The 15,739-nt window shown below is 38.8% G+C and overlaps 1 protein-coding gene across 1 annotated transcript; it reads right to left on the reverse strand.

The window, feature by feature from the left end:
- Nucleotides 1-13,823, reverse strand: aqp9b (aquaporin 9b). The gene is made up of 6 exons (XM_078257596.1): nucleotides 13,722-13,823; nucleotides 12,789-12,915; nucleotides 8,257-8,394; nucleotides 7,832-7,950; nucleotides 6,057-6,274; nucleotides 1-163 (listed from the first exon to the last, which is right to left on the reverse strand). The coding sequence occupies exons 1-6, from the start codon at nucleotides 13,821-13,823 to the stop codon at nucleotides 1-3; spliced, it is 867 nt and encodes a 288-aa protein (XP_078113722.1).
- Nucleotides 13,824-15,739: the final 1,916 nt, after the last annotated feature.

Genomic DNA, 15,739 nt, shown 5'->3' on the forward strand with positions numbered 1-15,739 from the left:
TTAACTCATAGTTATCATTTCATACTTGTCCTGGACGTTGTTCTCCTCCTGTTTTTCAGGCTCGTGGTGGTGCAACTCAATGAACAGGAAGTAAATGCCCGCTCCTACTGCTCCGCCCACCATGGGCCCTGCCACAGGGATCCACCACCAGCAACCTCCAGCTCTGCAAAGATGACCCATAGACATTAATAACTATGACAAATACAATTTAACAACGTTTTACTATTATTTACACAGCATCCAGCCTGAATTAAACCTTTAAAATCTTAAACCTTTGCCATACTGGGGCACTTCACCAGTGATGTCAGTGCCTTGATGCAGAGGGCATCTGATACCGAAGAGCATCTTGGTATTTTTTATTTATTTTTTTGGCTTTTTTTGCCTTTAATTGATAGGACAGCTGTGGACAGGAAAGAGAGGATGGACGACATGTAGCAAAGGGCCGCAGATTGGGATTGAACCGGGCCGGAGCAGTAAGGATGGAGCCTTGGTACATGGGGTGCACACTCAACTAAGTGAGCTACCAAGGCACCCCAAGGTGTCTTGGTATTTGGGGGACGGTCTGTGAGAACTGTGTGGAGGCAATCCCGGCCCAAATTTTTGTAGTATTTTGAGTACAGCCCCTTTAAAGGAATATTTTTACATTTTTGCGTTTTGGATAATACACCTTTTTGCTTTTTTGTTGCGATTTAGATGAGAAGATTGATAAAACTCTCATGTCTACACGGTAAATATAAGGCTAAGCCAGCTTCCAGTTAGCTTAGGTAAGCACAGACTGGACAGACTGTATATAGACCGGAGACCGAGGGAAACCCCTAGCCTGGCTCTGTCCAAAGCAGGTGTGTAGTCAGTAATGGGCCAGGGCGGCAATGGCCTGCCCACTTTACTCACTGGCCCATCCAGGCAAGTTTGATCAAAATACGTTTTGTTATGAAAAATATTTAAATGTACAGCGGGGAAAATAAGTATTGAACGCGTCAACATTTTTCCCAGTAAATATATTTCCAATGGGGCTATTGGAATGAAATTGTCACCATATGTTAAGAAATCAAAACAATGTCCATGACAAAAGTTATGTGTAATAAAGTGGAATGATAATGGGAATAAATATTGAACACATGAAGAAAAAGGGGTGTAAAAATGCATGGGAAGCCAATAAACCAGCAAAAATCAAAGCTGAGCAATTTGTGCGACTAGTTTCTTCATACAGGAGGCATCTTGCAGCTGTCAAAGGCTTTTCTACCAAGTATTAAATAAATTTCAGCAAGTGTGTTGAATACTTTTTCCCTGTGTCATTTCACTTTATTACACACAACTTAATTTATGGACTTATTTGTTTTGATATCTTTGTATGTGTGGATTACTTGGGTTGTTACTGACAGCTGGTGAAAATGTCATGCCGATAGCCCCATCAAAAATATCTTTACTGAGAAAAATGTTGACGCGTTCAATACTTATTTTCCCCGCTGTATGTTTTTAAAAAAAATAAAAAATAAATTTCACATATTGCTGACTAGTTGTTTGTGCTTAATGTGTCTTCTGATTAAAACGGAAGTGTTGAAACAAGTTGTAGGAAGCCTCTGGAACCTACTTTTTGGTCTCTCACAGTAACTTCTCTGCTCTTTGTGCTAAGCTAATCAGATGCTGTCCTTAGCTTTGTTTACGGTATTGACACAGGTTCTCACAATCTGATCATACTCTCGGCAATAAGCATATTTCCCAAAATGGTGACCCCTATTCTTTTACCTAATTACCTTGAATGGTAGATTTTGGCTGACCTGAGGCATCCATGTTGGTTTGGTTTCAGACACTTGTACTGACCTTTAAACAGTCTATGGTGCTGACACATTATAATTGATTAAGTACCAGGTCAGATGTATATCAGCGCTTTCACATAAATTATCCAATCATAATTACAACTTGGATGTAAAACTCGTAATTATGGTTACTCTTATATGAAATAATGAAAGACTATTGAGTTGCATTATGGGAAGTGTAGGATCCCGTTTGACCCATACTACACGCTAAAGGTCAGGATACTTTGACCTCTGCTTCACTTTTAACCATTCTTTTTTAATCTGTCTCTCGCAAATTCCTAAATTTTATAGAAATACTGCAGCAGTACTCTTTTGAATGAAATAATGTACACTGGCTTTCCAATCTGTATGTATCATCCTACCTGAGGCGAGTTATACTGTAGTACAGATTACTGTAGTAGATTACAGTAAAGTCTTAAGGAGCTCTGTGTGTTAGACCTACTGCATGTGTCCTCATTCTCACTCTGGCCGACCTCAGACAGAGCCAGAGGGAGATTAGAGTCCTGCTGATCAATGTGGCTGTTAGGAGCCAACAGTTCAGTTAACAGAGCTAACGCACCGGCATGAAAGTAAACAAGCATCTGATCTGGTCATCTCTCTTGTGTAGGCGTTCAGGAAATAGGTGGGAGACGGCTGGATTATAGACTTTAATCTATGACCACAGCTAAGATGATAAGGCCAGGAGACAGTGGGTCACATTGACGCCATGTGGACATTATATGGAGCCAAGTGCCGCTCTCTAATGGATCTGACTGCATTTGAAGCTGTATTTATGTCATAAATGTAAACGATTATGTCAGATTTAGAACACTTTATGCATCAAATGAACCTGATAGTACCAAGGGCTTATATGTGCATTAAAACAATCTTGCTTTATATCTATAGTTATATGAGCCATCTGGTGATAGTTACAACTGTGGCATAGAGACAGAGAGAAACAGTATCTGCCCCATAGCAAGCCTTTAGACTGCCTTCAATCACTTTATGTTATGGTCAAATAAGGTAAAGCAAGAACTACTTTTTTTTAAAACCCTCCAAGCTGTACCTTATCCAAGCTGTACTGCTTGTACTGAGTTTGATGACCACATATTCTCCACTCTTAATGCATTTCAGCACGGATATGCACAGACACTTATAAGGGCAGGGGTTAAAAACAAAGGACCAGGGCAGGGCCAGTGACAAACAGGGCACTGACGGCAAAGACAAACAACATGAGTGAAAGAAAAGCTTTGATTTACTAGTTAAAAATGTCAAATAAGGCAGTGTAGGCTATAGAAATACAGTCATGTGAACAAATTAGGACACCCATGCTAAAGTTGACTAAAAAGAGGAATAAAAACATAATCTTTAGGAAATTGATCTTAATGCCTTAATTAAAAAAATGAGGAAAAATCCAATCTTTAAGGACACCAATTTTCTTTGTGAATGAATAATGTATCGTAAATAAATAAATGTTCTTCCTTAAAATACAGGGGGCATAAGTAAGTACACCCCTATGTCAAATTCCCATAGAGGCAGGCAGACTTTTATTTTGAAAGGCCAGTTATTTCATGGATCCAGGATACTATGCATCCTGATAAAGTTCCCTTGGCCTTTGGAATTAAAATAGACCCACATCATCACATACCCTTCACCATACCTAGAGATTGGCATAGGGTACTTTCCATAAAATCATCTCTCAATGCAAATCAAACCAGCTATTAGGCTAACTGAAATAAAACCATGCCAATCTCTAGGTATGGTGAAGGGGATGTGATGAGGGGATTAAATTGGTGTCCTTAAAGATTGGATTTTTCCTCATTTTTTTAATTAAGGCTTTAAGATCAATTTCCTAAAGATAATTTTTTTATTCCTCTTTTTAGTCAACTTTAGCATGGGTGTCCTAATTTTTTCACATGACTGTAAGGCTTCAGAGACCCATCATCAAGCCAAAACGGTTGCAGTTTCTAAGGTTGTATGTCTGTGAAAGCCCCAGTATAGAGTTTGAGAGGCTACAGAGAACATCTGTTGAGCACCTCAAAGACATTCTGGTAAACCTTTCGTCATCTCTGCAGAAAACAGGACTATATGTTCTCAGCAAAGACAGCATTGACTTCATCTGGGGACAGTATCTCATTGGCAGAGTTCATTGGTTAGTGAAAAAGCTCCTCTGTGGAAAGGTGCAAGGGGTGGATGAGATCAATTCCTAAAAGGCAACCAGCTTTGGCTGCCCTGTCAGTGTCACAGAGATTTGTCTGTCGGGCACAAGAGTTTGACCAACTGACAGAGTCACCGACCAACCGATGTTGTTATCCGTGGAGCCTGATAAAGACGACCACAGGAATGAGTTCCAACTTTCAAAGGTTCACATTACTACTACTTTGCCTCAGATAATTAATCATCTGAGGTCTAAGGGCATTTTACATTTCTTTTTAAATTCACATTTTAAGGATATTTGCATATAACTGATCCCCGTGTGTTTCATACCAAAATGTTCAGAACAAACTCAGCTTTCTGTAAAGCGAGGCCATAATTTGTTCCAGAGCAATGTGTAAAGAGATATTTTGGCCCTAAAGCTGAAAAGTTGGGGTTCACTTTTTGAAATTTCTCTAATCTCTTGAGAAATCATACCTACACTCAATTGTTTTGGTACTTGAAATGAGTTTACAAAATTTTCGGGTTCACAAAAGTAGATTAATATATTAATAAAATAGTAAATAAAAAATGAAATGAAATTTTGTATTATCGCTTTTTGAGTAGGACTGTTGTCAAACATCGCTTGGACTCGCCGGTGTGTCTTTTGTCCTCAGAGGGTTAAAGCATAAATCAAGATACTGGAAAATAGACTTGACTTCAGAGAGAACTTATGTCCACATCACAAAATAGTGCAACAACATTTAGCCTTTGCTTATCCAGCCTATATGTGTTTGTAGATTTTGGAAATGTTCCAGGAGGTATCCTGTAGGAGCAAAGTATACAAAGTATGCTGTTGTGAGCCATTAAGTATACATGTAATGCAAAGGTGTCAAACTCATTTCAGTTCATGGGCCACATACAGCCCAATTTCATCTCAAGTGGGCGAAAACAGTAAAACCATTGCCATGATGATAGTGGAGCATACCAAGCACTAGATTCCCATTTACCTCTGTGAAGAAATAGAAACTTGTGTCCATGCTTCTCCTTTTTGACAAAGACATTGTCCACCGTTGGCTCCTGCAAAAACAGTAGCCTAGCTTACGTGTGACGGTGTTGTGTCCCATAGCACGAATAATGTAGGCCTATCCAACATAGGGCCTGCTACTCTTATTAGGACAGCGCCACCCCCGAGTTGACAAATAGGAATAGCACTGCATTTGATTGAAAAATTTAAATGAATGACTTCTTTGCAATTTTTAACACTGGTAGTGACGCAAAGTCATCCAATGGTCCTGATTGGACCCATTGGCTGGTTCTGGCCTTAGGGCCGTATGTTTGACACCTCTGATGTAACATTCAGCTTTGTTTGCATTCTTGACAAAGTCCAAATTGAAAGTGAGTCAGGGATGCACCTTGTCCCCTCTCGTGTTTGCAACATGCAGACAGTATCTGAAATGTACATCTTGTGACATGGCTCCTTCACTGTGTGATGATGAAACGCTTTTTGTTTTGTTAAATTGCGGTTGCACTTTGCAGTGGTTGAAGTGATCAAGCATATCTGGATGTCTCTCAGTAAAACATGACACTTAAATTATACTGTATATAAAACTAAATAACTTAAATAACTGGTTAGATACATTTAAATCAGTAAGTATACACAATAGAGATAGAGGATAAAAGGAACAAAAGAGAGAACGAGGATCATACAACTGTGCCACTTCAGTAATGAAGCAATGAATATTTCATATTTATGTGCATGGAATCTCTCCCTGTTCACTCAAATCCCAGAGCCCTTTTTCAAAAATCCACGAATGGTCTTTAAAATATGAATTCATAATGTCAAGAGAGCAGAGATGGAGCAGCCACTTGGTTAAACACAAAGTTTCTTACATAACACATCTACTACGTCTCAGGCACTGGTGAGAGTGAGAGCATCAGCAAATAATGGACTTCTAGTTCTCTCAGGCAGGCGACAAAACTGTCTTCCATCTTTCTGAAAATAATCCCAACATAGCCCTGGATATTAGAAACTTTTAAACTCTCTCCTTCATGTTTGCATTTTTCAAATATTGTACTTTATGGGTGATGACAGGCACCTTTTTGTTTCTTTATCAGGGAAATTACCTGAATACGTCCATCCCCCACCCGGCCACAGCCGTGAAGAACCGTGGGCCAAGGTCTCGTGCTGGGTTGATTGGATAGCCGCAGTTCAGACCCATAGACACTCCGATGGCCATGATGATCAGGCCGATGCACAGAGGCTCCATGCCTTTTGGAGCACCAATATTCTTCCTGTCAGTGATGGCCAGGATACACAGGATCAGTGCAGCAGTTGCAATTACCTTAAAAACAAAAGCATCAGTCAATTAGTATTAATATTCACAAAATTCAAGACTACATACAGTTCTTTGATAAAAATAAAAGAACATATTACTCTTTATGTTGTTTTTGAGTTACTTCGTCTGCTGTGGTGACGTCTGTCCTATGTGATTTTGTCTAAGCTTATTATGGGGCTTCCCCTTTCCTGTCTGTCTAAGGCAGCTTTACTTCACAGCCCCATATGGCTGTATATTTCACATTATAAACATATTATCAATATATATATATATATATATATATATATATATATTATATATATATATATATATATATATATATATATTTATATATATATATATATATATATATATTTATATATATATATATATATATATATATATATATATATATATATATATATATATAGATTTATATATATATATATATAATTTTACTGATTTGACCATTTAAAGACAAACGGTCTTTATTCCAAATGCCCATTACCAAATATCACCATTCATTTGCTGTTACTCTCAAATGCATTGACAGGTCTAGTCATATCTCTACATAACAACTGAAAGTGAATTATAAAGTGTCTGATGGTGTAGCTGCTTTCTTAACATCAGTAATGAATTGTAAACGTTGGGGTAAATCATGATTTTATTTAGAAATATAACGGGTTAAAGGCATACTATGCAGGGATTGTCGCTAAAGTCAGAAGCACACGTCCCCTGATGGTTGCCAGAGCACAGCCCAGTGTACCATCTGCAGCATCACATACGGCAGCGAAAGTGAAAGCCAAACTCAGATTCACTCTCATTTTGGAATGAGCTTTGTCCACTTGCCGTTTGGCCTCCCTATATTTGTGTTTTTTTGGCACTGAGTCCGCCATTTTCATTGCTTCCTCTGGATGTGTGCTAGCGCCCATATGTCCAGAAACATCCCGAACACAGCAACATAAGAAGAAAATAATAAAATACAGGCAGAGAGCAGGGGCTCTGCAGAAACAGACACACACTTCTAGTGGGTCAAAATTGATGATTGAGAGGGATTACTTTTGTATTAGTCTATATATTGTTTTTAGGAAATTCCTGCATAGTTTACCTTTAAGAAACACAATACTAAGTTTTCATCTAAAACACAATCTCTTATGAATGTGAATGTACCTAAAATGTGTATGATCAAAAGAGAAAAAATACTGATTAGACCTTTAATGTCTTCACAAATACATAAACAAACGTGCATCTCGCCTACACATCCAGAACAGATGCTAGTTATTCTCTGCATCGGAGCAGAATTGTTCATACATCAGCAAACAACTCTCATGTCTATTTATGCATGACTGCACTAAATGCACTGCACGCTCACATGCATCTCTGTATGCTCTAGTGGCTTCTATATACATAGAATCATGTTGGAAAATCCCATTGACATCAATAATTCCATATAAAAAGGGGGCAAACGGCCTCCAAAGCTTTTACTTACATATTATCAGGCAGTTTGTATAAACTGGTTAAAGTATTATTATCCATGTGTATATCATAGTATATTTTTCAAGGTAAATTACTTGCAAGCCCCACCTGATCAACAAACCCATTTAGGACTGAGAGATGTTTTGCAGGATAGGATGCAAATATGTTGGCTGTAGCATTTGCACCAGTAACAGCAAATTCTCCATTGGTATATTCCATCAAAGCATCTGCGGAAAATAAAATACAACAAAGATAATCAATGGTAAGTATCACTAACAAGCTAATAAGTCAGACATAAAAACAGTATCCAGATCAAATAGGGAAAACTCTTTGCAAAGGCATATTTGTTTTTAACAAATACAGGGGGTTCTCTCATGAAGCAGGATTAGTAAATTAGCCAGATAATCTCACTTCAGTCAATGTTTCAGACTTGATGGGGTTCTAGGTTTCCTTCGAAACGTTATCTAGATAACCTAGTAATCCTTTCTGAGACAGTTTTCTGGTAGTGATGACATTTACACATTTACACCCACCATAATACAACCCATAGACAGCACAGGATCCAGCAAAAGCCCCCAGGAATTGTGCCACCACATACACAGGAAACTTCTTCAGAGGAAGCTTCCCCAGGATTACCATGGCCAGAGAGACTGCAGGGTTCACGTGGGCTCCTGGAACAATGAAACAAAAAAGATCAGCAACATCTAGTATCAACAACAACTAATGGAAGCAACAACTCCTCCAAACCATACAACGATATAGGTTGTTATAAAATGTCAGAAAGTGGTGAAAAAAGCTCATCACAACTTCCTAAAGCCCTGTCTGACCAACAGTTCCAAAAACTGTTTATTAATAGTTTTTTTAATCACATAGGACGCAGAGAATTGTCACATTTGAGAAGTTAGATTTAGAAAATGTTTGCTTGATAAATGATTTATAGGAGTACTCCAACGATTTAGCATTGGACTGCTATAACACTGTTGGACTCACAGTGGATAACAAGTCTGCAAAATCCAGAGATCTTTTCCACATATCTTTCTTTCTTCTTTGTTCAGATGTGTTATGCTGAAGCCGAGACTCAAGCAGAGATGAGGAGCGGACTACAGAGGTTTTGTAGGCTCACCTCTTTCTAATTCCTCATTCTCAAAGTTGTAGGCTAGTCTTAAGGCTTTGACACACCAACCCGACGACCAACCGTCGGCAGAAAAGAGAGTGGAACTGATCATTCGGCTCCCGTCGGTCCAAACAGTGCCTCGGAACACACCGAAGTGACGCCGTCTTGAGCGTACGTTCTGTGCGTGCGTGAGACGTAATACGTCTCCATAACAGCAGGCGGAGCTAATCTGTATTATCGCCCAAAAAATTAAAACCGAGATGACGAACGCGTCACGTGGGTCTGGCTTCTCCCGAATTTCAAAGCCGACCATAATGGCGGCTCGTTCGGAATACAATCTCATATTTTACGAAAATAGTTCACCGAAACATGTTTCTGAAAACATTTTAAGCAAGAAAAAGGCCATAGAGTTGCTAAATCTGTCTGTTTTTTTGAACGACCAAAGGACAGTTTGAAAGATTTTCGTCAGATTTTGCAAGGTGTTCGTCACGCTCTTCCCGCTTGTCATTTCCAGTAAGTGTTTTAATATAAGTGCACTGATTCGCTAGTCAAGGGCCAGCACTCCACCAATCAGATTGGTCATTAAGTCTGACTGCCCACTGGCTGATTCAACAAGTCAAATCGGCCCAAATTAAAGCCGACGACTCCTCCGACTGACGACGGCACGGAACACACCAAACAGACTCGAGTCAACGACCTCGCCAGACTGTCCAACGGCCGATAATCGCGTTGGTGTGTCAGCGCCTTTAAGCCTCAACGTCGCTAACATGCAACCGACACTGAATTAAATTAAATCGCCTCAAATGACATCACACATGCAGTAGTACTCCCCAGTAATTTAATGTGTAAAATTTATGTTCTTCTTTTAATAATTGATTATCAAAATAGCTGCCAATTATTTTTCTGTGGATTGATTAATTCACTAATCATTTCAGCTCTAAATCAAATGTCAAACATTTGTGGCCAAGCATTTTAAAAGTCTCTTGTGTCTTCTCTTACGAGATAAAGTAAGCTAAGTTCAGTGGATTGAAACACAGGCTGTCTGATCATTTAGTTCCTGTGTTCAAACCCTCTAGAGCTCATTCTTTCAAAACTTGCAGGATATCTTCAAACAAAGAGCATTGGGTTTGTGTGTCGCCAGAGTCGGCCTGTTTTACTATATTCTACATTGTCTTTAAGAGGTCGTGTTTGACATTCCAGCCAAATGTTACTGGGCTGTGATGACAGTGTGGGGTCATTTATTTAACACTCTGGGATCTTGGCTTTGACCTCTCTGTGGTAACACCACTGGGGGTATCAGCCATGCGCCCATTGTTAATCTCCCCATCCTGTTCACAAACACTGACTAAGACAACCAGCCAGACCGGCCTGTCTGAATTGCATCTGACATAATCTGCCTGAATCTGCTTAAGGCACACGTAGACTGCAGGTCATTAGAGTGACCATGATGTGTCACACTTACGGTACACTGTCATCTAAAATCTGTGACTACAAAGTGAAAACAATTGTGTTTTCTTCTCCTATGGGGCCGCCCTGCCAGGGAAGCCTAGTAAGCCAAGCTTGTCACACCTGACCCCCTCCTCTCCAGAGACCCATGCCCCAGTAAAGCTCATTAGTCCAATACCTATGATCATCTTCAGAGATGTCGTTGGACAGAAGCTTCCCACTGAGCTGTGGACCCCGGGGCTGAATGGCCCAGTCATGCAGCAAAAGCTCTCCATATATTAACCTCCTTGTCCTCAGGCTTTTCTGCTATTCCTCTGAAGCTACAACTCTTCTCATTAAACATGTAGCACAAGTAACACTGTAACACTATCAGAATGACCAACAACAACAGCCATCCTAAACGAGATAGAGATGAAAAGCCTGTTTCACTCTGCTTTTTTCCTCTCTCTCTCTCTCTCTCTCTCTCTCTCTCTCTCTCTCTCTCTCTCTCTCTATTTTCACTGATTCATTTTAAATCTCTCTAAATACACAAAATATATTAGTTCCCCCAAATCACTGATGGACTAAAACATATGGCACAGAAGACTTTTTGTCATCCCAAAACTGTTTAGTATATTGTATATTGTAAACTGTAAGTTTGTATGGCATGGACTTTTTAAGGTTTTAAAGTGCATATACAGGTATTTGTTTTCTTGCAGAGATTTAGATGAGAAGATTGAATCCACTCTCATGTCTGTAAATATGTAGATTGGGCCAGGAGCTGGTTAGCTTAGCTTAGTACAAAGACTGGAAACAGGGAGAATCAGCTTGCATGTCTCTGTCCAAAGGTATCAAAATCCACCTACCAGCACCTCTGAAGCTCACTAACTAACAAGTTAGATCTTGTTTTTTAATCCTTACAAAAACCAAAGTGCAAAAATTACTCTAAACATCTCTTGGTGGTAATAAATGAATGAGCTTTAGAGGTGCTGGTAGGTGTAGCTGTTTCCCCCTGTTTCAGTCTTTATGCTAAGCTAAACTAAATGTCAACTGGCTGTAACTTAAAAATCCGATATATAATATATTTACTGTATTAAATCAAAAAAACACCAATGTGTCATGAGATAGGCTATTAAGGAAACATACTAAGTTGAAATACTGTCTTCTCTGACAACAATGCTATTAAATTGTTGAAGCGGGACACAGCTTACATAGTCTATGGTCGCTCTGCAATGTATGGTATGTTATGGAATATTATTGTCGCTAACATTACCATTGCCAGCTTCACAGTTATGATATGTTGGACAGTAAGATGATTCCCACTTTGTTACAAACTGACTTGCAACCATAATGTGTAATGTACAGTGTATAAACAAGCTGCTTTTAGTAACTTATTTTGTAGATCATGCAACAACAAATATATTTATTCATCTATACATAAACTTATGTATAATTATAAGAAAATTATAATCATGTGGAAGAAAGGCTATATTTTTATTTCATTTTTTATATATAACAGGGTCTGGAAAGTAGTAGAACTGAAAATCTCCCCCTGCCCAAATACTTCCCCTGCTTCTGTTCAGCGGCCGTAGACGACAAACTGTGACTATGACCTGGGTACAGACGGCCGCGAGGTCGCCGTCTTTTAGCGATTGTTAGAGTAATTTAAAGCTAAAATGTCAAACTATCTATCTATTTATCTGTCTAACTCCATGAAGCCTGCTCAACGCAACCTTCGACATAATGGATCCCTTCATTGCTGATAAATGCACACTCACCATTTTGGCTCAGCAAGCCCATGAGAAGCACTGTGACATTTAACTATTCTTTCCTGTCCCTATCATTGCTGGCAAAGCACAGAGGCCTCTTCTTGCTGTAATCCTGGAAGAATGTATCCAATGTCCCATTTGTACATTAAGACACTGATACTACACTGAAAATCAGCCCATTAGAGACCGTAATTACAACATAGTCTAATCTCCAAAAAAACCACACTCCATTAGTTTCAGTAATTCTTGCCTTCTAGACAAGAAAAGTGGTTACTATATGTTGAATGCTTTCCATTATGTAACACTGAAAGTCCATAATAAAGGTCTACACTGGTCTTCATAGGCCATTACTTTATCTAGATCAGTAGGCAATGTTCTCAATCTTTGTTATACTGTAAGAGCAAAGAGACAGCCAGACATCCATGACCAAAGATCGCATCTCCACCACAGACAAACACTGAGTGACAGACAAACACTGAGTGACGACCTTTGTTACCAGCCTGAGCTTGTGGCTTTTTACAGGCCCAAATATCAAATACTTATGATTTCCTTGATTTTCTTTCACTGAGAACCTGGCAATGCCTTGGAAACTGGCATTTTTTTGTTTTTACAATTTTCTGACATTTTAGTGTCCAATTAATCTGCAGAATAATTGATAATGGAAATAATCATTAGTTGCAGGAGTTAAGAAAGTTAATGATTTAATATTGTAATGAATGTGAGCTGTGTGTCCATACAACATGTGGGCAACTTTTACCTGACACTCCCCCTGCAATGTAGACAGCCATCATGACTCCCAGAGTGAAACCAACATGGATTGTTAAGGGCTCCCCGAGAGCCCCTTCACTCAGCACCGTCTGGGCCACTGAACCACATCCAAAGAGCTGGGACACAGACAAGAACAAAAACACAAAGGGTGGAGGTAGAGAGACTCATTGTTTTTAATTATTCCAATTATACCCGCCATTAACACTAGCCCTCTTGTCCACCAACAGCCTCCGACTGCCACAGACAATTTGTCCTACTTGGAGCCTGGAAATAAAATAATGAATCCCCCACTTACTAGGTGAAATGCAGAAGTAATTCAGACCACAAAAAAAGTGTTGGGAGGAGAGCAGTCATCCAAAAAAAAACTGTTGTGGAAGCTGCATCACTCCTCTGATGTGGCATCACATGCATTAAAGTGGACTCAGCGGGGTGACAGGTGGAGGCAAGGGCAGTCCAGACTAGGAGCACATAATAACTGAAAAGCAGGCAACTCTTTTAAGGAATGCTCAGGAAACAAAAAAAACAATGATACAACTCTGTACTGCAAAGTGAGCTGATCATTTGCCATAATCAATTTAATCCCAGGTTTTTTTCTCCCATAACCTCATAACTGAGAGACAATGACTTATTACAGTTATAATGATTCATATTTTATGTTACATTGCACTTCTAGAGAAGTTGTGAGGAAGAAAAACAGTCCCACATCAGTCACATCTTGTTATGATTGTCAGGAGCAAATTACAGCTGTAGCACATCAAAGAGAAGTCTGTTATTCCCAGAATATACTATCTGTTAATAGAGACATATGAGAGACAGCAGCCAGAGTCCCTGGAGACCCAGTTTGACACCTTATTAGCATACTGGTTCAAAGCTTTAAAGCGGCTGTTTAAGCTGGATGACAGGTGCAGAGGGAGGTACTCACTATCAGGACAAATATCCCTAGAAATTCCGCCAGGAACTCCTTAAAGATGTCCCGCCTCAGGCCAAATCTCTCCTTCATCTTCCTCTTACTCTCATTTTCCATTTTTTTCTGCGGCGCCTTGATGTCTTCCTCTGACCAGAACAAACAGCTAACAACTACGAGGGAGTGTGTGTGATTGTCGGTGCAGGTTGCCGCCTCCCACTCCGTGCGCTCGGACCGTGCAGGCTGACAGGCGCGTTAAGCTTTCTGCATCTATTTCCCTTTATAACCACAAGGGGTCTACTTCTTATTAGAAATATAGACTGCAGGCATCCAGACCTAACAGTTGCTGAAAGTAGCCTATTTGTTTTCATTTAGTTTGTATTCATATAGGCCTACAGAACGTTTTTTGAGATGCAAAAAATAACAGTTTATAATCTTATAATAGGCCTATATTTCTAATAGGCCTAAATATAAGATTTAAAAATGCCATTATCGCGCAATGAATTGGAAAATTCATAAATAACAGGCTGCTTCACTTTGAGAGATAAAATAAAAAAACATAGGCCTACTCGTCCGGACGGATATTTAGTAAATTACTAAACTCACAGTCATGTTTGATGGCTCTAAAGTGTAACCATTATCACCAACAGTTATATTGCCTTTAGAATTGCAAACCAATAGTCACTTTTGTAATCACACAATTTGGTTCTAAATGTTAAGTCTATAGCTGCTAGATCCTCCCTTTATTATTGACACAATGCAGTGAAAATATATTTGATTATAGTTCTAGTTTTGATAAAGTTCTCATTGGCCATTTAGAATTTCAACAAACAATTTAGGATGATGAAGAAGTTTTTGAATCTAAACTTGGCTCAGTGCAAATTAAAAAAAATGGTGAAAAACTTGAGGTCAATGACATTTTTTTGTATTTTTTAACAGATCTTCATGTGAATAATATTAAACTTAATGAATTACAGATAATTGAGCCCCATACTGTTTTCAATATGCACATATGATTGTCTCAATTCAAATTATAACGTTAAGCTATTTGTTAGTTTTAGCTGATAATACATTTATAAATTGGAAATTATGCATAGTTGCCTCATTTTGGCATTTAAAACATTTCAATTAAAGTCCCACGATCATTTTTAAATAATGATGGTAAAATGTATTGCTGAATGCCAACAGAAAAACTATTTTACAAGAGTGATGTAGGCTATAGAAAATACATAGATGTATATTTTAGACTTAATGTGAGGGAGTGCCAGTTTTCACACGCTTTGTCTGCCATGAGGCTATTGTTCCACCCGGAGAGTTATTACTATTATATTTATAGGTTACAACACATAACTAAGTGTGGCCTAAAGGCTATATGTGAGAAAATCTGAAAGAAAACAACTGAGTTATAGGCTACTTTACAAGACGTCCTTAACATGACATCCTATCTGCGTAAATTGGATCTGTTGTTTAGATATCTAATCTCTTTATAGAATTTTTGTTGATAAAAAACTAATTATAACGAAATTCCAACCAAAAAAAATTCACATTCACGGAATCCTCTTACTTTTCATATTATTGTATGAATTGTTTAAATCTTGTCGGGAAATAGACTTCCCAGAGCTCGTTTTATCTTTGGCACTTTTTCTTTTAGTCAAATCAGAAAGTTTGCAAAGTTTTAACACTAACCTTTCTCCATGCAGCTACTGTGGTTCCACGTATCAGTCATATTGATCTTGTCTGCTCCTTCCTTGTTGTTAAAATTAACATCCCATTTATCTTATCAAACCGCTCTTTGTAAATAGCCTACTGTTAAAACTTTAAATATGTGAGTGTGACTCTGAAGTGTCCGAGGCCCGCTCCATCCAACAGAGGGAGCTCCATGAATACATTTGAACTGCCGGCTCTAAAGTTGTCCCAATGTCTCCTCCGGTATGTCTTATCTTCCGTTCACTGTGCTTTGTAAAAAGGTGAGGCGACAGGCTGAGGATGGGATGTTTTGAATGCATTAATCAATGTCACCGTTTCAGGCACGTCCT

The sequence above is a fragment of the Sander vitreus genome, chromosome 1 (genome assembly GCF_031162955.1).
Source record: "Sander vitreus isolate 19-12246 chromosome 1, sanVit1, whole genome shotgun sequence".
NCBI lineage: Eukaryota > Metazoa > Chordata > Actinopteri > Perciformes > Percidae > Sander > Sander vitreus.

What these genes read in the sequence shown, in the direction of transcription:
- aqp9b (XM_078257596.1), bottom strand. Translation starts at nt 13,823, where the DNA reads ATGGAAAATGAGAGTAAGAGGAAGATGAAGGAGAGATTTGGCCTGAGG. An exon ending in CATTGCAGGGGGAGTGTCAG is followed by an intron (nt 8,395 to 12,788) that starts GTAAAAGTTGCC and finishes TCATTGTTCCAG; the next exon opens with GAGCCCACGTGAACCCTGCA. An exon ending in TAAATGGGTTTGTTGATCAG is followed by an intron (nt 6,275 to 7,831) that starts GTGGGGCTTGCA and finishes TTTGTTTTTAAG; the next exon opens with GTAATTGCAACTGCTGCACT.